Here is a 27577-nt window from a genome sequence, read left to right as displayed (position 1 = left end):
ACAATTTTAATATGTAATATCAGCTCTGGGGACCCTGTTCATTTTGGTTTGTTATTTACTTAATGTTATAAAAATTCATTGTGTAACAGTACCTTTAATAGCATATGAGGGCTAGAAACTGAAACTGCTACAAAAGAAATATCTCATTTCTATCCTAACTTTCAAATGTTAGGCAGATCAATATGCAGTCAACACTGATTTTATTGTTTTCATTAAGAAATAAACCCTAAAGACTGGTTTGTGCAAAAGTGAGTCTCTTTGGGTACTAAGATACTTCAGGATTATCCAGTTGTTTTTTAGGAAAATCATTTTTCCTTTAAATAGAGACAGATGTTTGGTTTACAATTGGAACCATTAGGCAGCCCCAGACAGCAATGATTTGCAAGAATCACTGCGCTCGCTCTTCGCTTCCCATTTTCTAGTTTTAAAGCTCCTTATTCTGATAAATTGCAAGCTAGCGAGAGTGTTCATATTCATGTTTCAAAAACAGCAACAACAAAAACCAGAACCTTGCCAAATCCTCTGTCCCCACATGTCCCCACATGTGACTATCCTATGTCGACTATTTTGAATACTCAGTACAAACTTTGGATTATATCTCTGAATAAGTCACTAGGATGGCATGCTCATTAAGGTTCATTTTACATTGTGGTTTTCTCTTGTAGGTGAGATAAATGACCAAAATATTCAGGTGGTAGAGCTTCCCATCGTTGACAGCCTTCATCCACGGCCACCTTATTTACCATTGGCTGTTCCAGAAGATCTTGCAGATCGCCTAGTGAGGGTCCATGGAGATCCTGCCGTATGGTGGGTTTCCCAATTTGTCAAATACTTAATCCGTCCGCAACCTTGGTTAGAAAAGGAAATTGAAGAGGCCACCAAAAAGCTTGGTTTCAAGCATCCAGTTATCGGGTAAGAATATGGTTTGCTTGTTCATGTCTTAAACTGTATCAAAATTTACAGTGATTTGAGGGATATTTAGTACCCTTTGATAATTCTACCACGAAACCAAGAAATATGCGTCATACATCTGATCACCACTGACATAATCATCCACCCCCTGCATGTTCCTAGAACAGCTAAGATACTAATTATTTTCCTGGACTGGTACTAGAACTAGGAAGGCCCATATGGTTAGAATGTTTTTCCTTTCCCAGAGAAATTAATCAGAAGAATATTTTGTTTTGTGGGATCAAATATGAAATCAGTCTTAACCTAATATGACCATGAAGTAAAGCTGTCATCTTCATAGCATTTCTTTGACTTGTTTTAAGAGCCACAAGATTAGAATTCAAATCTTGATTCTCCCACTTAATACCTACGTGACTTTGGGCAAATCATTCCGGTTCTAAGGACTTCAGTTTCCTCACCTGTAAAAGGGAGGACTAGATGGTCTCTGAGATTCCATCTAGCCATAGATCTGTGATCTTCTAATAATAACCTTGTATTCCCCTTCCCAATAATAATTGTATTATTATTCTAATAATAACCTGGTACTCCATGATCCAGATGCACAGGCCTACTGTCCCTTGCTCTCACCATTCCATCTCCTATCTATCCCTGTGCACTGCCCATCTCCCATACCTGGAATGCTTTCCTTCCTCACCTCCAGCTCTTAATTCTCCTGACTTCCTGAAAGTCTCAACTCAAGTCTGAACTTCTGTAAGAGGTCTTTCTTGATCTTTCCTAGCTGTTAGTGACTGCTCTCCTCCGAGATTCCCTCCCATCTTCTCAGTTTTTATCTTGTATATATCTAGTTATTTACATGTCTCTACCATTAGACTGATCTTGAGTGCAGAAACTGTTTTTACCTTTCTTTATATCCCCAGCATTTAACACAGTATCTAGCACACAGTAAGCAATTAATAAGTGGGTTTTTTAAAAAAATTATCTTGATTTGATATTGTTAATATTCCATTTTATGGTCCTCATAACTAGAGATTGCTTTAAGGAAAAGACATTTTTAGTAATGTAAAAAGTAAGTTACATTTAAAAAAAAATCTCTAGGCTGCTTTCAAATTCACCACATATACCTTTACTTAATATTATGCTCATGAGGTATCAGGAAATGTTGTAAGCAAGAAAGAATCCTAATGAAGATCTTGGAGCTGGGATGTTAGAAGTTTAGCCAACAAGGCAGGATCTGACCTACACAAGGTCAGTATTTGTTCAATGGCACATTTCCTTAATAAAAACAGCTTAAATTCAATTCATAAACTCATAGAATGAGAACTAGAAGGGACTTTAAAAGATCATTTAGTCCAATCCTTTTTTTTTACAGGCAATAATTTATGGATTTTCTAAAATACAAATCTGTCCAGTATTTGTTTCAAAATATAAATTCAGTTGAGCTATTCCCTGCCCTAGAGCTATGAGTTGACACCCTTAGCCAACATGTTTGGTTATTTCACAAGAGCAGATGGGAAGCATCAATATCATGTCACCAACTCAGGTTACTTTCCTCTTTTCTTGATTATCATCTCTTACTTGCTTTTTCCTCTCCCTTCCACACATTATAAAGAATCACTGCAAAGCAACAGCAAAAAGCGTAGAATTATTAAGTATTGAGAATTACACAATCTACATCATCTTCTTTAGTTTCTGAAAATAAGAAAGAAGGAGCTTTATTTCTTCCATGCCAAAATGCAGAGAAGATTAGCTGATAAAGCAACATTCACAAAGCAGTGTGAGAGAATACCATTGGTAAATTAGGAGAATGACTTTACAGTGATATCAGGCTAAAAAATGAATATAATTGAAAAGTTATAGAATTTTAGAAATTGAAATTATTTATTTAAATGTAAGTAGTTACAAAGCATGTCTCATTGGTTGTACTGGTGTTTAATATATAAAGTTTATCATGAGTCACTTAATCTAAAATCAAAAGTTAATATTACATGCAATAGGCAAACACTAGAAAATTTCCCAGTAAATACAGAAATAAAACAAAGATACACCCATTTCCTGTTATTTTGGGCATTGTTCTAGTGATAGCAGTAAGACAAGTGAAAGATATTAAAGACCTAAAAATGGATAAAGAAGTGAATAAAAACTACCTTTATTTGCTGATGACATGTAGTTCACACAGAAAACCTCAAAAAAAAATGAGTAAAACAATGAATTGAGACAATAGTTTCACTGAGCTAGCAAGATACAAAATAAACCCAGGAAAACCAATAGCACTTCTATGTAACAATAATGAAACCCAGGAAGAAATAATTGAAAGGGAAGTCCCATTCAAAATAACTACAAAATGCATAAAATATAAGAGAGTCAATCCAGCAAGGCACCCTTAAAACTTGTATAGATACAACTCCAAAAAACTATATAAAGAAATTAAAAATGACTTAAATTTAGATTGAAGGGACATTCTCTGTTTATGGTGTGGGGCATGGTAATATGATGAAAAATAATGTTGCTACCTAAAATGAGTTATAGGTTTACAAACTTAGTATTATGTTGATTAAACTACCAAGGAGATTTTTTATATATCAAGATAAAATAATACCAAAATTAATTTGAAAGAACAAAAGGCATAGAGAGTAGTAATGGGAGAAGAGTAGAACTTACCTCAAATTAAACTACAAAATAGTAATCAACAACCCTTTTTGGTACTAGTTTAAGAATAGAAAATACATCAGTGGAAAAAACTAGATGAAAAAGAATTAGAAATAATTGAATTCATAACTCAGCATTCAATTAATCTGACAAAATAAATTGCTTGAGAAAGACCTCCCTAAAGAAGTTTGGCCAAAATTAGATTTAGCTCAGTATCTTATAAGCTCAAAATAAATAATGGGACCTGAATATTCAAGATCACACCATAAATTTTTAGAAAAGAAGAGAAACTTTCACAGCTATGGCTAAGGGGAATTCTTAACCAAACAAAAGATACACATGATCACAAAAGATAAAATAAATAGTTTCAATTTCATAAGACTGAGAAAGCTTTCCAACTAATGCAGTCAAATACAGCCAAGATTAGAAGGGAAGTTGTTGACTTGGGGGGGAAAACATCTTTATGACTAATACTTCTGAAAAAAAGTTGGATATCCAAGATATATAGGTAATTAACACAAATATATAATACCCAAAGCTCTTTTCCCAGCAAATGTTGTCAAATAATTCTTTACGTTTCTGTGATTTGTTGTTTAACCCACTTATTCTTTAGGATTAGATTTATTTCCAATTAGTTTTTGGTTTATCTTTCAATGGCCTTTTATTACATACAATTTTTATTACATTATGATATGAGAAGGATGCATTGACTACCTCTGCTTTTCTGCACTGGATTGTGAGATCTTTGTGCCCTAGTATATGGTCAATTTTTGTATATGTGCCATGTACCGCTGAGAAAAGGGTATATTCCTTTCTATCCCCATTCACTTTTCTCCAGAGACCTATCTATCTATCTGTCTACCTTATCCAGAGTTTTATTTACCTCCTTAACTTCTTTCTTGTTTATTTTGAGGTTAAATTTATCAAGTTCGGAGAGGAGGAGATTGAGGTCCCCACTAATATAATTTTGCTGTCTATTTCTTCCTGTAACTCCCTTAACTTCTCCTCTAAGAATTTGGATGCTATACCACTTAGAGCATAGATGTTTAGTAATAATACTGCTTCGTTATCTATGGTGCATTTCCTTCCTTATCTCTTTTGATTAGATCTATTTCTGCTTTTGCTTTAAGATTGCTACTTCTGCTTTTTTTACATCAACTGAAGCACAATATATTTACTCCAACTTTTTACCTTTACCCTGTGTGTATCCCCCCATTTCAGATGTGTTTCTTGTAAACATTTTGTTGGATTATGGTTTTTAATTCATTCTGCTATCCATCTCCGTTTTATGGGAAAGTTCATCCCATTCACATTCACAGTTATGATTACTATCTGTGTTTTTCCCTCCATCCTCTTTCTCCCCATTTATGCTTTTAGTTCTCCCATTTCCTTTCCCCTCCACAATAGTGTTTTAATTTTTGACCACCACCTCCTTCAGTCTTCCCTCCCTTCTTTCAGTCTCTCTCCCTTTTACTTCCCCTTTCCTTTACTACTTGTTCCTTCCCTTTTAACCTCCCCTTCCTTTTCTTTCCCCCTTCACCTCCTATTTCTTGTGGAACCAGTTAGATTTCTATACTTAACTGAGTTTGTTGTTCCCAATTTGAACCAAATCAGATGAGAGTAAATCTCAAACAATGCTCATCTCCCTCCCTCTTTCTCTCTACTGTAATATGTTTTTGTGCCTCTTCCTATGATGTAATTTACCTTTTTCTGCCTTCTTTTCACATCTCCCATTACAATCCCTTCGTGCCCTTACATCACATTTTTATCATCACATCACTTAATTTATTCCCACTCCCTCTATCTATGTATATCCCTTTTATATATCATAATAAATATACAATTCTCAAGATTTGCAAGTATCATTTTCCCTTATAAGAATGTTAACTGTTTGCCCATATTAAATAACAAGGCTTTTTTCCCCCTCTTTACTTTTTTATGCCTCTCTTGAGACTTGTGTTTGAAGATCGAGTTTTCTATTGAGCTCTGGCATTTTCATGAGGAAGGTCTGGAAATCCCTTATTTCATTGAATGCCCATCTCCTTGCCTGAAATATTATATTCAGCTTTGCTGTGTAATTGATCCTTGGTTGTAGTCCTGTTCCTTTTCCTCATGGAATATCATATTCCAATTCCTTCGATCTTTTGCCCTTTGGATCTAGCACTTCTGGGCAGTTTTCCTTGATGATTTCTTGGAAGATATAATCCAGAGTCTTTTCTTCATCATGGCTTTTTGGTATGTCAATAATTGTTAAATTTTCTCTCCTGGATCTATTTTCCAGGTCAGTTGTTTTTCCAATAAAATATTTTACATTTTCTTCTATCTTTTCATTCTTTAGATTCTGTTTGACTCATTCTTGATGTCACATAGAATAATTAGCTTCTATGTGCCTGATTCTAATTTCTATCAAATTGTTTTCTTCAGTTAACTTTTGCATCTCTTTTTCAGTCTGTCCAATTTTTCCTTTTAAGGAATTATTTTCTCCAGTTAGGTTTTGTACTTCCTTTTCCATGAGTCCAATTTTCCTTTTAAATTCTTCCATGATTTTTTTCATATTTTTAAAATCATTTGCCAGTTTTTCTTCTACTTCCCTAATTTGGCTTTTAAAATCCTTCTCAAGCTCTTCCAGGAATGCTTTTTGAGCTCAAGATCAGTTCATATTCCCTTCTGAACTTTCAGATGGGAGTACAGTCTCAATGCCAACTTCTTTGTTATTTTCGTTTTGGTCCTTGTCCCCATAGAAAGATTCCATAGTCTTATCCTTTCTGGTTTGCTTCTTGTTCATGATGATCACCCTTTTCCTGGCTTTTAAAGTGGATCTCTGCTTCTGGGGCACAGGGGCTCTGTCCCACCATTCTTGTGTAACTTGAGGCTTTGTGTATTGTGGCCTCTGGTTGTTTCAGCTGGAAGCTAGAATGCTATAGCTTACCTGGTGCTGAGCTGGCTGATGTGCCAAAGCAGAGGCCAGGTGAAGTGTTTCTGAGTTTCCCTGGAGTTACCCTAGAGCTAATTGTGTTAAGTGTGTGGGAAGAGTGGTCTGACCACAGGAGGTCTCCTCTAATGAAAACAGGCAGGCTCAGTGGTTGGTGAACTAGTGCTTGCACTAGTGTCTTCCCTATTCCCCTGGCTGTGCTGAGGCATGCCTGGGGTCCTGGTGTTGATGATTGCAGGCTCCACCCCCCTGGGGCTCAGGATCTCCTCCTGGTTCATTGAGATGAGGCTGTCAAGGACGGCTCTGGTCTTGCACTGGTCTCCTTCAGCCACAGCAAGAGGGACTCCCCTTTGCGATTTTCCTAGCCTCATGGGCTAAGAGACTATTTGCCCCTTCAGCTGATCCCACTGTTCCAGGACTTTTCCTAGGGAAATATTCTTTGAGTTTTTCGTCAACAAGGGGAGAGGGGAGCATTTACCAATCACTCTGCCATCTTGGCTCCCAGAAGTTCAAATAGGTGATTTACAGACATTTAATCTTCAGGCTGATAGTGTCCAGAGCAGCTGTTACAGTTGCCTGGGGCTCAGCATCCCGGGATCCCATCCTGGGCTGATATGCCCGAGATTCTGCAGTGCAGCCACTGCCTCAGACCATCCAGGGCTTCTGGCTCATCCTTACCATGGTGGGGACTGCGGTGTTGCAGCCTGTGCGCTGTTGCAGACTGTGTGCTTTGTGCTACTCCAGCCCCATGCAACAGATCCTTCCCGTTGACTTTGCAGTCTGTTCTGGGCTAGAAATCTGCCACACTCTGTCTCCTATTGGATTCTGCCACTTCAAAACCTGTTTAGATTCTCTTTTTTAGAATTATCTGAAAGAGTTTGTCTTAGAGCTTAGGTGAATAGTTGCTCTCACTCCACCATCTTGGCTCTGCCCTTGTCAAATAATTCTTTTCTAAAAAGTTGTAAGAGAATCACAAACTGTGATTTATATGAAAGATTGCTCCAAATTACTAATAAGAAAAATATAAATCAGAATATGAGATTTCAGTTTTTCTGCCAGAAAGTATTTCATGGAACTCAATTGTCTCCTGTAGTCTCTTTCATTTCATATAGCCATTGTTCAGTGTTCTTTGCAGTTGTGTTGAGAAATCAGTGTTTTGGAGCTCTGATGTGGAATGCATTTTAATTTCCCAACAAACTTGAGTGGTTGAGTCTAAGTTCCTTCTTTTGTCTCCCTAGAGTTCATGTCCGACGTACAGATAAAGTGGGGACAGAAGCTGCATTCCATCCAATCGAGGAATACATGGTGCATGTTGAAGAGCATTTCCAGCTTCTTGAACGCAGAATGCATGTAGACAAAAAAAGAGTTTATTTGGCCACAGATGATCCTTCCTTATTGAAGGAGGCAAAGTCCAAGTAAGTTAAACAAACTGAGGTTTCGGATGATTGTATTTATTTGCAAAAGGTTCTTCCAATTGAAAAGAAACTCCATTCTTGAATGTTAATTTTTTAAAAGTATATGTGTGCACATATATTTACCTGGGTCCTTATCAGTAACATATAATACTTTCTTGCAATTATGAATCTGAAATATAGTAGGCCATATTATTGTGTGGTAATCATCATCAAAAGCATTCAAGTTCTCATCTAAACATGACTTTTAGGTGCTATATACACCTGGTTAAAATATCCACTCATGAGTTACAAATATTATCTTTCCATGTAGGAATGTAAACAGTTCAGCTTTAGTAAGTCCCTTATGATTTCTCTTTCCTGTTTACCTTTTCATGCTTCTCTTGATTCTTGTGTTTGAAAGTCAGATTTTCTATTCAGCTCTGGTCTTTTTATCAAGAATGCTTGAAAGTCCTATATTTCATTGAATGACCATTTTTTTCCTTGAAGTGTTATACTCAGTTTTTCTGGATAGATGATTCTTCGTTTTATTTCTAGTTCCCTTGACTTCTGGAATATTATATTCCAAACCCTTCAATCCCTGTTTATATTCCTACATGGAAAGATAATATTTATAATTCTTGGAGGGATTATACATAAATTTATATAGACAGAGGGCACAGGGTGATTTGAATAGGAGGAGATGATATCTAAAGAAATAAAATTAAGGGGTGAGAGAGGAATATATTGGGAGGAGAAAGGGAGAAATGGAACAGGGCACATTGTCTCTCATAAAAAAAGGCAAGAAAAAGCTTTTTCAGTGGAGGGGAAAAGGGGGGTGAGAGGGAAAATGTGAAGTTTACTCTTATCACATTTGGCTTAAGGAGGGAATAACATGCACACTCAATTTGGTATGAAAACCTATCTTACACTACAGGAAAGTAGGGAAGAAGGGGATAAGTGGGGTGTGGGGGGGATGATGGAAGGGAGGGAAAATGAGAGGAGGGAGGTAATTAGAAATAAACACTTTTGGGGAGAGATAAGGTCAAAAGAGAGGATAGAATAAATGGGGGGGCAGGATAGGATGGAGAGAAATATAGGTAGTCTTATGCATGGCTATTATGGAAGTCTTTTGTGCAACTACACATATATAGCGTATGTTGAATTCCTTGCCTTCTCAGTGAGGATGGGTGGGAAGGGAGGAAGGGAGAGAAGTTAGAACTCAAAAGTTTTAGGAATGAATGTTAAGAATTGTTTTTGCATGGAACTGGGAACTAAGAAATACAGGTAATGGAGTATAAAAATCTATCTTGCCTTATGAGAAAAGAGAGAAGATGGAGATAAGGGAAGGGAGGGGTATGATAGAAGGGAGAGTAGATTAGGGGAAAGGGTAATCAGAATGCATGGTGTTTTGGGGTGAGAGAAGGGAGAGATGGGGAGAAAACTTGAAACTCAAAATCTTGTGGAGATGAATGTACTTGAAACTAAGAAAACCGAATTTGTAAAAATATTCTCTATAAATTAGACTCTAGTTTTGACCAGCCTTTCATCCTTCGCCATGTTAGCCCCAAATTAGTGAGTTGTGTTTTTTTTACTTTAATTTTTTTTAAGCTATTTGATTTATGGTAGAAGGGAGAAGGAAGAGGAAAATTGACAAATAGGATAATATTGTAGAGATGATTTTGCTATTCATTTAGTTAATGAAAGATTGCCTTCTTTTCTGATTTGTGGTAAGTCTATGGTGGGCATGGAAAGATGCCTGGAGACCCTTTTGATCAATTGAGTCTTCTCCTAAACCATCTTGATGAAATCATAGTATATGAGAGAGGCAGGTAACAAAGACAATGAGATGAAGGGGCCTGTGTGCACATAGCAAAGGATTTTGCTTTCGGATTTTGGCCAGTCAAGATAGGTGCACTGACAGTCTAGAAGAGAACTGACTCTGGAAGAAGAGCTCAGTACCTAAACTCACACCTCTCACTTATCAGAGGTTCATCTAGATTGACTCTTGATCTCAGTTTGATTTTTTTTTTTTTTGGCCAAAGAAGAATGACTCGTTTTACAGCCATCCAGTGACTAGCTGTTATGTAATTCTATCAAGTTGATTGAAGAACTTTTTCACACCTCCTAAAGGAAAACAAAAGTATTATACTTTATTTATTCGGGTTATTTATGTGTGGGTTTCTTTCTCTTGATTTGTCTCTTTCCATATTTCTATCATGGAAGGAATTGGTAGAATCCTTTTTCCTACTTTTAGAAAAAACTTATGTGCTATTGGAATTATTCTTTGAAGGATAAAATTCATCTGGTACTAGATTTTTGTTCTTTAGTAGTTCATTTTTGTATTCTAAATTTCTTTTTCTAAGACTGAATTACTTAAATTCACTGTTTGTTGTTCTGTTACTCTGGGTGTTTTATATTTTTCTAGATGTATCTATTTCATTTAAATTTTCAGTCTTGGGCAAAATTAGGCAAATTAGTTTTGGGCAAAATTATTTTTACTAATTTCCCTTATCAATCTTTTGTTGGAATTTTGCTGTTTTCATTTTTAATAATAACTATTTGTTTTTTCTTTTTAAATCAGATTGGCTAATGTCCTATTTTATTTGCTTTTTAAAATAAAACCTTTTTATTTATTTTTATATTCCTTTCAGTTTTGTTAATTTCAGAATTTATTCTGTGTTTAGTTTGATTTTTTTCAATTATGTTGCTTTTTTTAGGGTTTTTAAAAAAAGTTATAATTTACTAAGTGTTTTCTTCACAACAGCCCTGAAATTAGATGGCACAAATATTTTTACCCTCATTTTAAAGTTAAGAAAACAGGTTGTAAAATGCCAATCACTTTGTCTTTGGCTAGTCAGTGGTAGAACTGGGACTAAAACCCAGCTCTTCTGAGTTTGGTGTGTGTGTTTTACTGCTGCACTACACTGTTGTATAAATATCACAGAGTCAAAAATTTAAGGCTAATGGGGCCTTAATGGTCTTCTAATCCAATCCCCTCATATTACAAATGGGGGAACTGAGGCCTAGAAAGTTTGTAATTTTCTCATGTATCACAACCAGTAAGTGTCTGGTCTTCTTGAGTCCAAGTCTAATGCCTGGTCCAATAATATTATGCATATCTTTGCAAATTACGTAATTACCAGACCAAATAATATGTTAGCCTAGTCATTATAAACCTGTTATAAAGCAAAATTTTGGCACCAAATACATGTTTTGGACTCTGTGTTAGGAATCTGTGTAGTATTTTTCCATACTTAAAGATGATACAGTGATTTCATGATGTTCCTTTTTGTACTTTCTGGAGTGGTAGTCTTGTCAGTCTCCTGTGAGATTTCCATAGTCTTTTAAATTCTGTTTTTAAATTCCTTATATTCTAGTTAAACCTTTTATAGCACTGGTTTAGATTTCTCAGAAAAATTGATATAGGCATGTCTTAAAAGCTTTGCCTTTGTTCCAGGACACCAGATCATGGATTTGACCCTCAGTTCAGTAGTGCTGTCGTTTTATGCACTATCCAAGGCCAGGGAACCAGAGGAAAAAAATCAACATAATGAGTATAATAGCCCTTGAAAATTCAGAAGCAAACGTATTTTATTCTATTGTTCAAGCTCAGTATGTGACACCTAAAATAGATTTTGGGGAAGGGATAAAGTTTATCATGTAGAGACTTTACATAATTGGTTGCTAAGTGTAGATGAGCAGATGATGTTTTATGGATGGGAAGCCTTGGGATTCTGTAGGTTAGAAACTACTACTGTTAGTGAAGGAAGTTTCAGTTTGGTTGTGTTGATGACTATATCTATTCTGGATAAGTGGTTCTGATGTGACATAGTATTAAAGCTGTTTAAAAGCCAGAGTCAAAGAAATGGGTCGAACCTAATCCTTTTAAGGCTATGCAGGATAATACTGCCTCCCAAAATTGTATGATCAATGGAAAAATTATAAACTACCTTTTTATCTTATATGAATCAGTGTGGCATAGTAAGAAAACTGCTGGATTTATGTTTAACTTTTACCTCTGAGGGAAGCTAGCAAGCATTTACGTAGTGATTCACAAGCGTTATATAGTGCCTTCTATGTGTCAGTCACTACACTAAACACTTTTTGCAAATAACTCATTTGATCCTCACAACCTTTGAGGTAGGTGCTATTATTATCCCCATGTTACAGTTGAGGAAACTGGCAAATAGCAGTTAAGTGACTTGTCCAGAGTCACACAGCTGGTTGAATGTCTGAGCTCAGATTTGAACTCAGGTCTTTCCTGATTCCTGGCCTAGTATTCTTTCTTCTGTGTTGCCAGCTTCCCCAATGGCATTTCATCTCTGAGAGCTTCAAGTTCTTCTGTGAAATAGGAAAAGTATCTACTATACATGGAAATGAGATAATGTTACAAAAACTGCTTTTCAAACTTCAGGAGTAATTATAATGATAATTATGTTGATACTAAATAATTACAATAACGATACTAGTAAGTAATCATTGAAATAATCATATTATTAACCACTATTACTGATATGCCCTAAATAATGGTAATGATTTGCCAATCGGTGGACATAAGGTATGAACGCACACATGAAAGGAGCTTTATTCTGTTGGGTGGTAAGACATAAGAAAATAGAAACTTATCTCCTGGGTTCAAGAATCCCTCCTTTGATGTGTCTAAGCACCTAAATTATGAATTTGGAGTTGAGAATTGTAAAAGGCTATGCTAAAGCATCTTACAAATAGGGCATAGAAATGAACAGAATTAAAAAGACCATGCTAATTTTAGGTGATTGGTTTTTCTTTTATCATATGAAAAAAGCAAAATAAGACTAGTCAAATTGTTTTCAGTTTACAAACTTAGACTTGTTCTAATTGGAGAGAGGGAGAAATTTATTTAAGTTAAAAAAAAATATGGTTTACAATCTTTGTCACTTTGTGTTACCTAAAGTATCCTTAAACTATAGGGATACTCTACCTAACATCATTTCGTTGGTTCTTTGAAAACACATTAGGGGAAACACCATTGTAGGAGATAGTTCCCATAAGAATGATGCCATAAGTAAGTAATTGATCAAATGACATTACAATGGACATAATGGCTTTGATTAGAATGTATTAGAAATGTTATCACAAAATGATAAGGGTTAGGGCAATTTAAATAGAGCAGTTCTGGTATATTTAGAGTATATCTAGAAAATAATTTCTATGTTGGCATGTATCTTTGTAAAGAATAAAACACTTCCTATCATTATCTTAAAACAAAATTCAGACAATTGAATGTTGCCACTTGGAGACAAAAAATCCTCCTCTCCCATCATTCCTTTGATTTTTCTCCCTTGTTATTTTAAAGAAGTCCGTGTCCCTCATTAAATCATTTCTGGTATGTAGAAGTCTGATCTTCTAATCATGTAGTTCATTTGATTTGGTTACCAGATCCCTTGTGATGTTAGTGTCATCATTTCATTTGATGGTCAGGTTTCATCATACCCCGTTCTTTTTGTCTTCACTCATCATCCCAGCTCAACTAGCCAGATTGATATTTATTCTAGGAAGGAGATGCTATAACTTCTCTTAGTAACCAATTCCAGTGTGTCTAACAGCCTCACTTTCATATTTATTTAGAGCTGTTTCTGTCCCATTCCTGAGTATGCAGCTTCACAGAGACCACATTAAAAGCTTTCCTGACTGTTTTCTTTTCAGAACAAGTGTGACATTTCCTTCATCTCCCATAGTCTGAGCTATAGTGGGCAAAATGTCAAAAAATAATGAGGCCAAATGGAGTTATACAGTGAATGCCAGTCTAAAGCAAAGCTCAAAGGCTTTACCTTCACAGCCATTATCACAGAGAGGCAATGGGGAGAAAGCTCATCAGTGGCAGTGAAATAGAGTGATTACTAAAGTTGTTGTTAAGGGATGAGGGAAATGATCCAGGCTCAGGTAGTTAAGCTTTATCCCAGGGGTAAATAAGGTAGCAGCCACCTTTGGAACCTGAATTAACTTTCTTATATTTATCAGGCATCACCCTCTAAATGACTGCTCCAGGTTTATTGAATGGGACCCCATGATAGTTAATACAGCTTCCAAAAATGTCTCATTTACTTCAAGGAGCTATTTTATCAGTCTGAGTAAAATAGGGTGAGAGATACTCAGAGCAAAATGGGAAAATTTGGTTCACTGTGTTTCCATTAGCACTGTTGTGCTAGCTGTAAAAGTTTAACACCATGACCAGCAGTTGTGGTGAACCTGAGTGTAGATGGATGATTCAGCACTAAAATGGTGGACAGCGTGGAGCAGCTCACAGCTGAGTTGCAATGGAAAGGTGTTACCAGGGATATTTAAGGCGTTGGTAGCGGGTGGTATTATTAGATCCATTCGATTTAATTAGGTTGGCCCACTTCTGTGCCTTTTTGTCAGGCTGGATTGTTCCAAATAAAAGAGCAAGACCCAGCTAAGTTTTAGGCATGGAAAGGGGGACTGCATCATTATCTTGATTTCCCCAGATAGAGCATCTCTGAATTAGGCATGTCTGTTTATCTTTTTAGCACACTGACCCACAGGGAGGCCAAGGGGAGAAGAGTGTAGGGATTTCTGTGTGTCTTCTATAAGTGTCTGGTGTCAATTATTAAACATATGGTTGAGGGCTCTGTAACAAGATGCCTTTTCTGAGAGCTTCCTCCACCTAATTAGTGAATTGTAAAATATTGTAATGGATTCATAATACAAAGTCCCAGATTTAGAGCTGGAAGGTCATTTAGTCTAACCTTTTCATTTTATGGATAAGATAGCTGGGCCCCAGAGAATTTAAGTGACTTGCTTGATATCACAGAAGTAGTACCTAGCAGAGATGGGATTTGAACCTAGGTCCATCAGCTCTACTTCCAGGATTCTTTCCACTGTACTACTTGAATTAAGCTTTTCTATAAAAGCATAGATCCCTTACTCAAGCAAGCTGAAAAGGCTAGCTGTTGGAGATTTTACACCTGGCAAAAAGAATAAAGAACAGCCCTTTAATTTTTTGGCAAAGGAGACTCCAATGAGTTACTTATTTGGCATCCCATTAATTTTCTTTAATATTCTACTTATTCAAGGATAGTTTTTCTCCCAATGATGAATTCAAACATGGTTCATTGATTACTAATGTCAAGATTAAAATCTTCCTACTTTGGTGGTGAAGATATAAAGCTTTGCTAAGGAGAATGCCAAAGACTCCATCCCAAAACTCTTAGGGATCTGCTTCTTTAAAAGGACATTGTGGGCTTTAAAGTTAAATGGAAATTCCTTGAGGGGCTATTTAACTTTTCATCCCGTGCACCCAGCACACCTCTTTGCACATAGTAGGTGACTTATGAAATGTTTGTTGATTACTTGAACTGAATTTTAAAATGACTCATTCAGTATATTTGTTATTCCTTTTTTTTTTTCAGATACCCAAATTATGAATTTATCAGTGATAACTCCATATCCTGGTCAGCTGGACTACATAATCGATACACTGAAAATTCCCTACGAGGTGTGATCTTGGATATACACTTTCTCTCACAGGCAGATTTCCTAGTCTGTACATTTTCATCCCAGGTAAGTATAACAGTGGGACATTTCTAAATGCTCAATGCATTATGCTCATTTAATCTGGGAGTCAGTGGAATTGGTTTATTTTTATTTTTATGTAATCCTGGTTATTGTGATTCAGGTACAATTTTCTTGATGTTCTTGTAATGATCTTTTATGGAAGAATGAAAGATTCAATAAAATTTAAGAGCTGGGACTGTTTTAGTCATTTTGTAAGCAGTAGCTAAGTACCTTTTTGCCAAAGCTAGTTGTTGTGTAACGCTTAAAGTATTTGGTTTGTTTAAAGAATTTAACAAAAGTAGCAAATAATTAAGTACATTTAATTCTGTTTTACCTTTTTTTTTTTTTTTGCATACAGTTAATATGTAGCTATCCCTTTCCACACATCAGTGTACTGATACTGAGAAGTTTAACTTGAATTTTGCCTCACTTGATTATTTCTAGGAACCAAGAAAAGAAAAGGAAATATAATTTTTCAAGTCGATTACATTACTCTCTGACAAGAAACTGTATATTAAATTTAAGCAGTACCCACAATCTTACACCTAGTTTGGTTATTACAGATAATCACATTTAAAGCTTGATTTGTTTGTTTTGCTTGAATAGCCAGTGGCAATTTCAGTCTTGTAGTAGCTATTGTGGCCTTTCTTCTATTCCATCACTACATATGTCGTATTTGTTTGTTCTTGCTTCATCCATTCAGTGGGCAGTTCTTTAGGGCCTACTGGATGCTCTAGAAATACTCAAAAGAAGTAGAACACTTGTCCCTTTCCTCATCGAGCTTATAATAAAATCAGAGTGTGCATATATACACAACAACTGTGTAAGAACTACTTAACACATGAACAAATGTGTATATAATGATAGCTGTATCTGTATCATCGGAACGGAGAAGAGTTCTAGAGTATAGATGTTAGATTTCTGACTCTGAAAGAGAACAAACAAATTATTTTATGGGAATAAGGTTTCCTGTGTTCCACAGAGTATATGGTAAGAAGCTCTAAGGGGAAATTAACCTGTCCAAAATCTCACTTAGCCCTAGTGTGGTTATATCTGACTATGTACTCTAGCATAAGTTCTGAGGCCACACAGACAAAGCTATTCATTGTCTTCCTCCTCCCTAGTCCTCCTCTCTCCCCTTTTTAAAAAAAGTACCTTAGAGTTTTCCTAGAAAGACAGAGATGAGAAAATTTTCTCTGTTCCCATAGTCTGGCTCAGTCCAGATAGACATCAGTATATGTAGGAAGAGAGGAAATCTATTAATATATGTTGACTTCTGACATTTTATTCGTATCTAGGACAGAAGAGAATTTTATTCTTCCTTTTTAATTCTGTTTTATACCAAAATATCCCCTCTTGTTGAAGTACCTGGAGTCTGAAGAAGGCAATGTGAGTAGAATAGGAATAGGAGATTAGGGAAGGTATACAAAGGTAAAGATGATGTCACTACTGATACTAGAATTGGAAATTAAATAGCAAAGAAGTAAATCTTTATTCGTTCCAATAAAGAATTTAACCATGGGTGGGGAACCTGTGGCTTAGAGGTCACATGTGGCCCTCTAGGTCCTCAAGTGTGGCCCTTTGACTGAATCCAATCTTTCATTAAAGGGATTTGTTTTGTGAAGTTTGGATTAGATCAAAGGGCCATACTTGAGGACCTAGAGGGCCACTGGTTCTCCACTCCTGACTTAAACCAACATTTTAAAAACTTTGTAAAGTCAAAAATAAACTCAGAGAATACTTTGAAGTGTTTTAGGTTGAAGTTCAGAGTAAAGGCTCAGCACTAAACTAATACAGCTCCCAGAGACAAACCTGTTACCTTTTTGTTCACATTTAAAGGTTTACTTTTATCTTCTCATTACCATTTTTTAAAATAAAAGCCTCAGTGAAAACACTTAGTACACAATTTAAAATTTTCCCAGTATTAATGAGAGATTCCTGATTAATGGTGATTCTGCCATAGCATACTGGAAAGAGTTCTTTATTTGGAGTCAAAGAACCTGGGTTCAGAACCTGGCTCTACTTTCTTATTACCTTGTGATCCTGAGTAAGTCAATTAAATTAGATTAGATTGGGGAGAGACTTGAAACAGGGACACTAAGTAGGAAGCTATAGCAATAATCTATATGAGATCTGATGAAAGCCTGAAATAAGATGGTAATTGTATGAACAGAAGGAATGTTAAATGATTTACAATAGAAACAAGATTTGGCAACTGTTTGGAAAGGTAGAATGAGAGAAAGTGAGGAAGAAAGTATAACACCAAAGTTGTGAACTGGTACTTTTAAAAGAAGTAACAAGGTTTGGAATATGAATGGTTTTGGAATAGAAAGATAAGTTTTGTTTTGAAATGTCTCTAGGACACCTAGTGTGAAATATCCAATTGATGATTTGGGATTGAAGCTCAAGGGAAAAACTGAGACTGGATTTATAGATCTTGGAGTCAATGACCAAGAAATGATAATCCTATGGGAGCCGGTAAGGACACCAAGGGAGTGTAGAGAGAGAACAGTAGGAAACTTGGGCAGCATCCATATTTGGGGGTTGTGATCTGGATGATGAGCCAGCAAAGAAATGTCAGTTTTGACATGTAAGAAGACCAAGAAATAGTAGTGTCATGAAAATCCAGAGAAAAGAGGGTATCCCAGAGGAGAAGGTGGTCAGTAATGTCAAATGTAGCAGACAGATCAAGAGAATGAAGAGAGAAAACTCTTGGATTTGACAAAAGGTCATTGGTAACTTTGTAAAGAGCAATCTCAGTCAAGTGACAAGTTTGGGAACCATATTGTAAAAGGTTTAAGAGTTAGTGAGATGAAGGAAGTTGAGGCAGCAAGCACAGATAGCTATTTTCAGGAGTTTGGCAGAGAAAGGGATGAGTAATGCATGACAGTAGCTTGAGGAGGTAGTAGAATCTAGTGAGTGTTTTATAGATGGATGGGGGAGTCTTGGGCATCATTGGAAGCCATAGGGAAAGAACCAATAGATAGGAAAAGACTGAATATTAGAAAAAGGTGATCATAGAAGTTGTCATCAGCTAGAGTTAACAGAAGGGGTTGGGTTTCAAGGGCCCTTGTCAAAGATTAGGGGAAAGAGCAAAAGAGCAATTGGAAGATGCCAAAGGGTTTATACATTATATAAGTAGAAGAAGCAGAAAAGTTAGCAGAAAAATCACCACAGGTTGCAACTCATTAAGCCAGGACTCCTTTTCTTTTCATGTGATACCTAGTTTTATGCCTTTCAGTCGTACAAACAGCACCCTCTAATTTCTAACAGAGATGTCACACTACACTTGACTAATTTTATTCTGAATCAGATGTTTACTTAGGGGCCACAGATGGTAAGACCAAGACCTGTATTCATTTCATTACAGACAGATGCTCAGCTTAGGAATTTCCACTTTTGTAGAGATCATAAAACAATGTTGAAATGCTTATGTAAATTTAAGGCTTCACAAAGAGAGCACAAGAAGTTCTCAGTGAAGTGAACTTTGCAATTATCACAAGTAGAAGGTTAGAACAATAATGCTTTGAATCTACATAGATCCTTACTTCTTTGGAATAAAGAACACCGTAACACATGGGCAATAATCTCATCAATATTCTTAATATCTCTCAAAGATATTAGAAAATGTGTGTCTTCTCCACTTTGAGCAAAACAAAGTAAAGGTAAGAGTACAGATAAAGGATTGCATTATTAGAACTAGACCTGCGCCTTTATTTTACTTTATTTGGGAGAATTTCCTCAGCGGGAAACTGAGGCCCAGGAAAGTTAAGTGACTTGTCCAGAGTCACATAGGTAGTAAGTAGCAGAGTCAAAATTCATGCCCAGGTCCTATGAGTTCCAATCTACCACACCACACCACACCATACCATACATAATGCTTTGGATCATTCAGTGAACCTAGAACCAATTTCCCCTGACTTTCAGGTCTAAGAAATCCTCCCTGTCTAAATTGCCTCTGGGTCTCATTGAGTCAACCAGTCAGTCTTCAGGAATGGAAGTCAGACTGTGCTGAAGATCTGCTTCTTTAGTGTTTTTCTGAAATAGAGACACATCTGTGCTTTATCATTTGACAATATTTTTCCTGTTACCACTTACTGTGTGCCTAGCGGTATGCTGAAAAGGATATAGTACCATGTCAACACAGGATGAAATAAAATAGACACCATGCAGTTACACAGCCTCAAATTTTGAAACTCCAAACCCCCTCTCAACAATATCACCTGTCAAAATCAAACCTTACTTAGTGTTTGCATCAGTCGGACTGCCTGGCTATTTATATTTGTAAGGAGAAGGCTGAGAGAGGAAGCCACAGGTAATTAAACACAGCAACTTTAGTTTTTTCCAGGATGATTTTTAGTAGCGCCCTCAAGTAAAGCAGTTTTGGGAATTTACATTAAATTGTCCTATCTCCATGATTAGGAGGGAGATTGTTGCTTTTGTTTCCAGTTATTTATACAATTCTACTTGAACCTTAATTATTGAGTAATGGACTCTGGGGTGCATAGAAACAATGAATTACCACCTCTTCCCTGAAGAAGTGGTTTTTTGTATAGTTGTAATGCCAGCCACCTATGTGCTATGACTTAAGCAATCCCCAACTGCCCTAGCCCTCAAAATCTCTCTTGCACATGACTTGAAGGTTACTTGAGGACAGTAACATACTGATTTTCATGCATGTTAATAATTAGCTACCATTTGCTACATACCTACTGTGTGCCAGGGACTGTGCGAAGTGCTGCATAGTTTATATAATTTATTTTCTAACCAGCAAAAGAAGGAATGACACATAGTAGGGACAAGTTTTGATCAGAGATGGGATCAGAAAATATCCGGAGCATGTGGCACTCCTGGGGCAGACATGCTAACTCAGGCTTCCCCGTCTTTATGTTGGTGATCTTCAGGGACCACATTAGAACATATAGAATAAGGTTACAAGGAGTTAAAGCTAGATTCATGATTGAGAAACTAGATAGCTTCATATCTGCTCTTGAGTTGATCATTTTTAACAGTATGGTGTTCATTATTTTGTTTGAAGTAAATTACCAGAACATCAGGCAAACCCATAATCAAATGTATTTCAAGTGCTAAATATGAGTGAGTTTAGATGATCAGCATTTTATGACTTTACTCTCATCCATTAATGCAGATAGTTGGGAATTATCTTATAAATGCAGTTCACTATATTATAGTAATGATGTTATTATATATGGTATGCTGCACCTCTTAAAACTAAATTCTGGCTAAATTTAGCCTGGTCTTCATCATAATGAAATCATGATTGAATGAATGGGAGGGAAAGCATTTATTAAGCACTTAGTGTGTGCAGAGCACTATACTAAGCACTGAAGATACAAAGAGAGAAATGAAGTTGGCCCTTCTGTCAAGGAGCTTACATTCTAAATAGGGAAAGACAGAACATATCAAAGTGTTCCAACTTCAAAAAAGATAGAAAAGCCCAGTGAGCCTTAGATTGCAGCATCAACATTAATGTTAATGCATCTTCTCTAATGTCTTTTCCTTTGATAAAAAGTTTTTCTGGAGTTGAGCCATTTGACAGTGCCAAGCACTTATAAATAATAGAAGGAACTTGATGGTTTAGTGGAATTGAAGAGAAACTTAGAATAGTAAGAGGAAAATCTTATCCAAGTAGTAAACTCCCTAAATAATAGAATGGATCGATCAACTCTATGATAACTCTGTGAAGCAACAAAAATATTAGAACAAAGTCAACAGGAAGTCAATGGAAAAAAATATAAGGTATCTATAATCAAAACAACTGACCTGGAAAATAGGTCTAGGAGAGATCACTTAAGAACCATAAGACTCTCTGAAAACCTGGCACCATATTTCAAGAAATCAAAGAAAACTGCCTATATTTATTAGAAGCAGAGGGCAAAGTAAAAATAGAAAGTCTCTAAGGATGGAAGAGATATAAGGGATAGGAACAAGGATAGAAAGGATCACAGGAGATAAGTTGACAATTTTTCTACAAACAAAGTCAATTTGATCAAAGCTGGAAGAGTTAATATCTTTGCAGCAAATGTATCTCTTAAATATCTCATATCCAAGGAATATACATGTAAAAGAATAAAAGTCATTCATAAGTCATTCATAAGGATATGAATAGAAAGTTTTCAAAAGAAAAAGGTAAGCCATGAATAACCATATGAACAAATGTTCCCAACCACTAATAAAAGAGATGTAAATTAAAATAATTGTGAGGTGACATTTCATACCCATCGATAGGCAAAGTTAACCAAAAAGGGTAATAGTTGTTGGAACAAGCACACTAATATATTACGGATGTAGTTGATCCAACCATTCTGAAAAGCAATTTGGAACTATATCCACCAAGCTACTAAAGTGTATATACCCTTTAACCCAGCAATACCACTATGAGGCATATGTCCCAAATGGAAGAACTTCATATGCACAAGAATAAAGCAGTTATTTTCTTGTAGCAACGAACTGGAAACAAACAGTTATCATCAATTGGGTATCAGTTAAATAAATTATCTGAATATAATACAATTAAGAAATGATGAAAGGTATGGAGAAGCCTATGAGGAACAGCATAGACTGATACAGAGTGAAGTGAGCAGAACCAGTAGAACAATTTATATCATGGCTGCAGTATTGTAAAGGAATATTAGTCTGAAAGACATGAGTACTTTGATTGGTGCAGAGGTCTGTCAGAAGACTGTTGATGAATCATGCTGCTTACCTCTTGACAGAGGTTATTAATTAAATGTATAGAATGAGACACATTTTCAGACGTGGCCACTGTACTTTTTTTTTAAACCAGGGAAGGCTTTTATTTTTGTTGTGGTTGTTTTGTTGTTAAGGGGGAAAGTTATAGGGAGATTTGAGAGGAAATGACAGTAACATCTCCCCCCCCAAAGAAAGGAGTATCACTAAAAAATTTTTAGTAGTACAAGGGCAGAGTGTTGAACTGCCAAGTTTCATACGTATTTTTAAAAATCTGTATTTAATAGAAAATCATGGCATCATATGCACTCCTCTTTCTCTTCTTAGTATATGGAAATATTCATATTTGTCAAGTTCATAACAATAAAGAAGGAAAAAATGATTGTCACTTGACTAAAACTATTCTCTGGTTGTCCTTGAGTTCTTAACTGCTAAAGTTGATGGCTTTCACCTAGCCTTCATTCTTTTTTTATATTTCTGGAGCTTTTGACACTTTTGCTTACCCCTTCCTCCCTGATACCTTATTCCTATTCCCTTCCCCATTTGACTTGTATGATCCTGCTTTTGGTTCTCCTACCTGTCTGACCATTCTGACTCAGTCTTCTTCGTTATTTCTTCTTTTCTCTCTCTTACTCTTTCATCACTTCCCAGTGATTTCAGTTGTCATCTATGCGCAGATGACTCCAAGACCTTACACATCCATCCCTAATCTAATCTGGAAAGTCCTGTGGTAACCAGCTGTTCATGGATAGCTACACCTGGATGTCCCACTGATGCCTCAAACTCATCAAAACCAGATCTGGTTTTCCCTCCTAACGCTAACTCTCCTCTAAAGCTCCCTGTTTCTTCTGCAAGGTTCAGAACCTTAGGGTCATTCTTGATTCTTACCTGTCCCTCTCTCCCTGTATCCCCCGCAGCTGATTAAACCTTTCAGTTTTTACCTCTATAACACCTCTCACATCAATTTCTTTCTCTCTGTTCATATGGCCAGGACTGTAGTTCAGAACCTCAGAACGTCTTGCTTGGACTACTGTTATATCCTCCTAATTGATCTCTCAGCTTTCAGCCTCTTCTCTTCCCCCATCTATTACCACAAAGCCTCCAAATTAACTACTACTCAGAAATCTTTTGGAAATTCCTGTTGCCTCTAAGGTAAAACACAAACTCATTAATTTGGAATTAAAAACCCTCCTAAGTCTAGCTCCCACCTACTTTTCCATACTCATGTTAACTCCCCTTAACATATTCTATACCTCATCCAAACTTGCCTCCTCCCATTCTCAGAACTCAACATTCTTCTGTCTCAGCTTACCAAGAGTACACTCTCTCCTCACCTCTGTCTTTTACAATCACTAGCTTTTTTCAAGGCTCATCTCATAGCCATCTCCCTCTGTGAAGCTTTCTCTCATTACTTCTCCCCACTTGTTGGTGCTTCCTAAAATTATCTTGTATACATTTAAATCTAATTTTGAGTTATATCTCCTTATGGAATGTTCCCCAAGGGACAGGGACTTCTTTGTGTAGTGCCTTGTTTAAAATAGGTGCTTAATGAATGTTGGCTAAATTGAATTAAATTGTTTCAAGGACCTGTACTAAGTGCTAAGGATTCATGAAAACACAAGGTATGATGAGATGATTGTGGCACATAGTAGATACTTAATAAATGTTTATTGACTGACTAATCTTCTGGATAAAATTGCTATTAACTGGGTTTTGGACTTCAGCTGTGATGCGTTGGTTTTTGTTTTTGTCATGCTATATGTTATTAACAACTTTGTCATTATACTTAATAGGAACGTTTTCCAGCTACAGTGCTAGGCCTGGGGCATGTTTTGAAATAAGTAAAGTTTGTTTTGATGCAGCAGCATCTCTCGTCTGTGTCCTTTCCCTACCATAATGATATTCCCTTCTATGGTTCCCAGTGTTTTCTCTCTATAAAAGTTTTTCCTCAGGAAAGAACTTGAAATTGCTTTATATCATGGAGATAGGAGTGTGGAGGAATTTTTGTACTCTGTATTTTAGCCAAAGTCTGTCGTAGTCAGTTTGTTAATATGCAGGCAGTCCCACTTGGAGAGCAGGCAAAGAGGCAAAGTTTCTCCTACTAATTGGAATTTTCTATGCCCCAAGTGGTCTCCACTTATATTTTATAATTGTCCTAAAATAAAAGATAAAAGTCCACAGCAAAGTAAAGCATAGGTTTGGAGTTTTTCGATGTACCAAACTGAATAACAGAAACATTAATGTTGGCATATCCCTGGAAAAATATCTCCCTGAAACTAATCACTACCTCTCCTTTCCTCTTTTAATCTGGTTAAAGATGAACAAAGAGTTACTTCTCTTATTTTGATTAAACAAAAACCATTGCCACTTCCGGTTTTGTCACCATAAATAAAGGAAACTCTTTCTAATCCTGATTTCAGAGAATTGTGATCCTTTCATGAGATTAATTCTGTTCAAAGAAGACTAATTAGGTCTTTGATTTAAATAAGACCAAAACCAAGACAATGTTATTTCTTTTATTATTATTGTTAACATTTTTAAAAATTTTGAGTTCCAAATTATCTGCTTCCCTCCAGTCCTTCTGCCACCCATTATACATATGAAGTTATATAAAACATGCATGTTAATTTCTTAGTATTTTGTACCACAGCCAAGGCCTTAGTGCACTATGTGTCCATAATACTATGATGTAAATGACTTCTATTAATAATAGTAGCTAGCATTTATATAACGCTTTAAAGTTTGCAACACATTTTATTTATGTTATCTTACTTGGTCCTCATGGTAGCCTTACTAGGTAGGTACTATTACACTGATGAGGAAACTGAAGCAGACAAAGGATAAAGGGCTGGACCAGGGTCAAGCAGCTAATAAGTGCCTGAGATTGGATTAGAATTCAAGTCTTCTTGACTCTAGGTCCAGTGCTCTTTCTACAGCATCACCTAGCTGCCTATCACATGTGAAATTATTATCTCTCCTGAGAGTATTTAACAGACTGAAAAAGGCTTGAGCTCAAAAAGGGGATTTCAGCCAGAAGGTAAGAGGTGGAGTTCTGGAGCAGTGGGGCCTTCATCTTTAAGTGACTGCTTGATTTACCACCAGGTAGACTATCCAGCCCTTGGTTAGTTGTTCAGTCATTTCCAGGTCTTCATGACCCCATGGCCTTCGCATGCCAATGCTGTCCAAGGTTTTCTTGGCAGAGGTACTGGAGTCATTTTGCCATTTTCTTCTCTAGTGGATTAAAGCATACAGAGGTTAAATGACTCACCCAGGGTCACACAGGTAGTGTCTGAGGCCAGATTGGAACTCACCTGTTCCTGACATCCAAGCCCAGTGTACTTTCTATCTACTGAGACATCTACCTGCCTAGTCAAGCCCTACCCAGGATTATTTCAAGGGCAATGGTATGTAGTTGGTGCAATGAATAGAGTGTTAGGTCTGAAGTCAGGGAAGACTGCCTGAGTTCAAGTCTGTCCTCAGACACTTACTAGCTGTGTGACCCTGGGCAAGTCACTTAACCCTGTTCAATTCAGTTTCCTTATCTGTAAAATGAGCTGGGAAAGGAAATGGCAAACCCCTCCACTATTTTAGCCAGGAAAACCTCAGATGGGGTCAGGAACACGACTGAAGCAACCAAATAACAACAGTGTGTGGCCCCGTACACAAACACTAATTTTTGTGCTCATAGTTACCTTTCTCAGACGCACTGTACAAGGCTGTTTTCTGTAGACAAGAATGCAAGTCAGAGAAATCTATAAACACTTATTAAGCACCTGGCATATGCCAAGCACTGTGCCAAGCACTGGAAACACAAAAAGAGATCAAAGACAGTTCCTGCCCTCAAGAGATTTATAATCTGCTGGGTTAGAAAATTGTGTAATCGTTAGCTCTGTCTGCCATAAAAGACCAGATTTGTGCCATACTCCTTGAGCAGGAGCTTAGACTTGCTAATCTATACCTCTTACAAGCCTGTGGTCTTCCTTGAGGCATTTCAGGTGCTGTCTATGATTAGTCCTGTTCTATGCTAATTGTTCTTTTCCTTCTTTTCCAAGGTCTGTCGAGTTGCTTATGAAATCATGCAGACACTGCATCCAGATGCCTCTGCCTACTTTCATTCTTTGGATGACATTTACTATTTTGGGGGCCAGAATGCCCACAACCAGATTGCTGTTTATCCTCACCAACCACGAACTGCTGATGAAATCCCCATGGACCCTGGAGATGTTATTGGTGTGGCTGGAAACCACTGGGATGGCTATTCTAAAGGTGTCAATAGGAAACTAGGGAGAACAGGCTTGTACCCTTCCTACAAAGTGAAGGAGAAAATAGAGACTGTCAAGTACCCCACATATCCAGAAGCTGACAAATGAATTTGCAGACAAGGAAATGGAAAAAACTCACTCAGTTCAAACTGGTTTGAGCCAAACAGCATACTAACTAGACTTTGAATTTACATTTTAACCCAGAGTTAAACAAATGAAAGCCTTCAGGACTGAGACTGAATGAATGAACAGCTTAAAACAGATGGATGAACCATCGCTGGAATTCCTCCTTAACGAACACATTTTGTTACAATGCACTTGCCCTGTGCGCAGACCAATAGCCTACTCACATGCAAACAGTTGTTTTCTCCCTTGCCCCTTCTTTCAAGGTTCCATCCCTGTCATTCATCATCAAGTGAGCATTTGGCCTACACTGTCTCTGTCATTAATTGACTATAATTCTGACTTTTTAACACTGCCACATTGTGTAATTTGAGTGACATGAACATATTTTATATGTGTGAGATTTCAAACATGGTGCCTATATTTGAGAGATCTGTGTGACCTGTTCAGAAGAACCAAACTCCACTCCCTGTCTTAGTGGGGGAGGAGTAGGTTCTGAACCATTGGTGGTGCCATGACCACCAAACCCGCTTTGACCAACAGATTCAGAATGAGAATTAGGTGTTCTTTTCTTTAAATTTTTTTTAAGTAATTGCATTGATTCATCACCTCATCATTAATAAATGAAGGATACATCTGAAAATAAACTATTCACCCTCCATTAGGAACTTTTGTAAAACAATGCCATGAACAAATTCTTTAGTACTTAATGTTTCTGGACATTGTCTTTGATAACAAAAAATAAATTTAAAAAATAGAAGTTTGTGATTTCTTTTCATATTTCTGGTCAGTAAGAAAACTGGCAATCAACATTATAATGAAAGAATACAGTAAAATGGAAAATGATAAAAGGAGAAAGGGGAGGAGTTTGTAGCTTTTTCTTTGTGTCTAAAACTTCTTTTCTTTCTGAATTAGTGCAACAAAGGGTGCGGGGGCGGGGGGGTTTGAGGGGATTGGTTTTGTTTAGTATGATATAGAAAACTTAAGTAATTTTCCCTTATCACCACTGAGGAAAAACTCTAAATTGAAAATTATTGCAGATT

At 36.7% G+C, this 27577-nt stretch overlaps 1 protein-coding gene across 12 annotated transcripts in view; it reads left to right on the top strand.

The window, feature by feature from the left end:
• The window catches only part of FUT8 (fucosyltransferase 8), a 446072-nt gene extending 418778 nt beyond the window's left edge, over positions 1-27294 (top strand). For all 12 annotated transcript variants that reach the window (XM_072629586.1, XM_072629585.1, XM_072629576.1 and 9 more), the window contains 4 exons: positions 666-912; positions 7729-7905; positions 15294-15444; positions 26202-27294. In XM_072629586.1, the coding sequence (XP_072485687.1) occupies positions 666-912; positions 7729-7905; positions 15294-15444; positions 26202-26519 (893 nt within the window). In that variant the 3' untranslated portion in view covers positions 26520-27294. The remainder of the gene's footprint in view (positions 1-665; positions 913-7728; positions 7906-15293; positions 15445-26201) is intronic.
• Positions 27295-27577: the final 283 nt, after the last annotated feature.

This window comes from Notamacropus eugenii, chromosome 1, assembly GCF_028372415.1.
Source record: "Notamacropus eugenii isolate mMacEug1 chromosome 1, mMacEug1.pri_v2, whole genome shotgun sequence".
In the NCBI taxonomy this organism is placed as follows: Eukaryota; Metazoa; Chordata; class Mammalia; order Diprotodontia; family Macropodidae; genus Notamacropus; species Notamacropus eugenii.
Note: the sequence above shows the minus strand (reverse complement) of the source record. Positions and strands in the feature narration are given on the sequence as shown.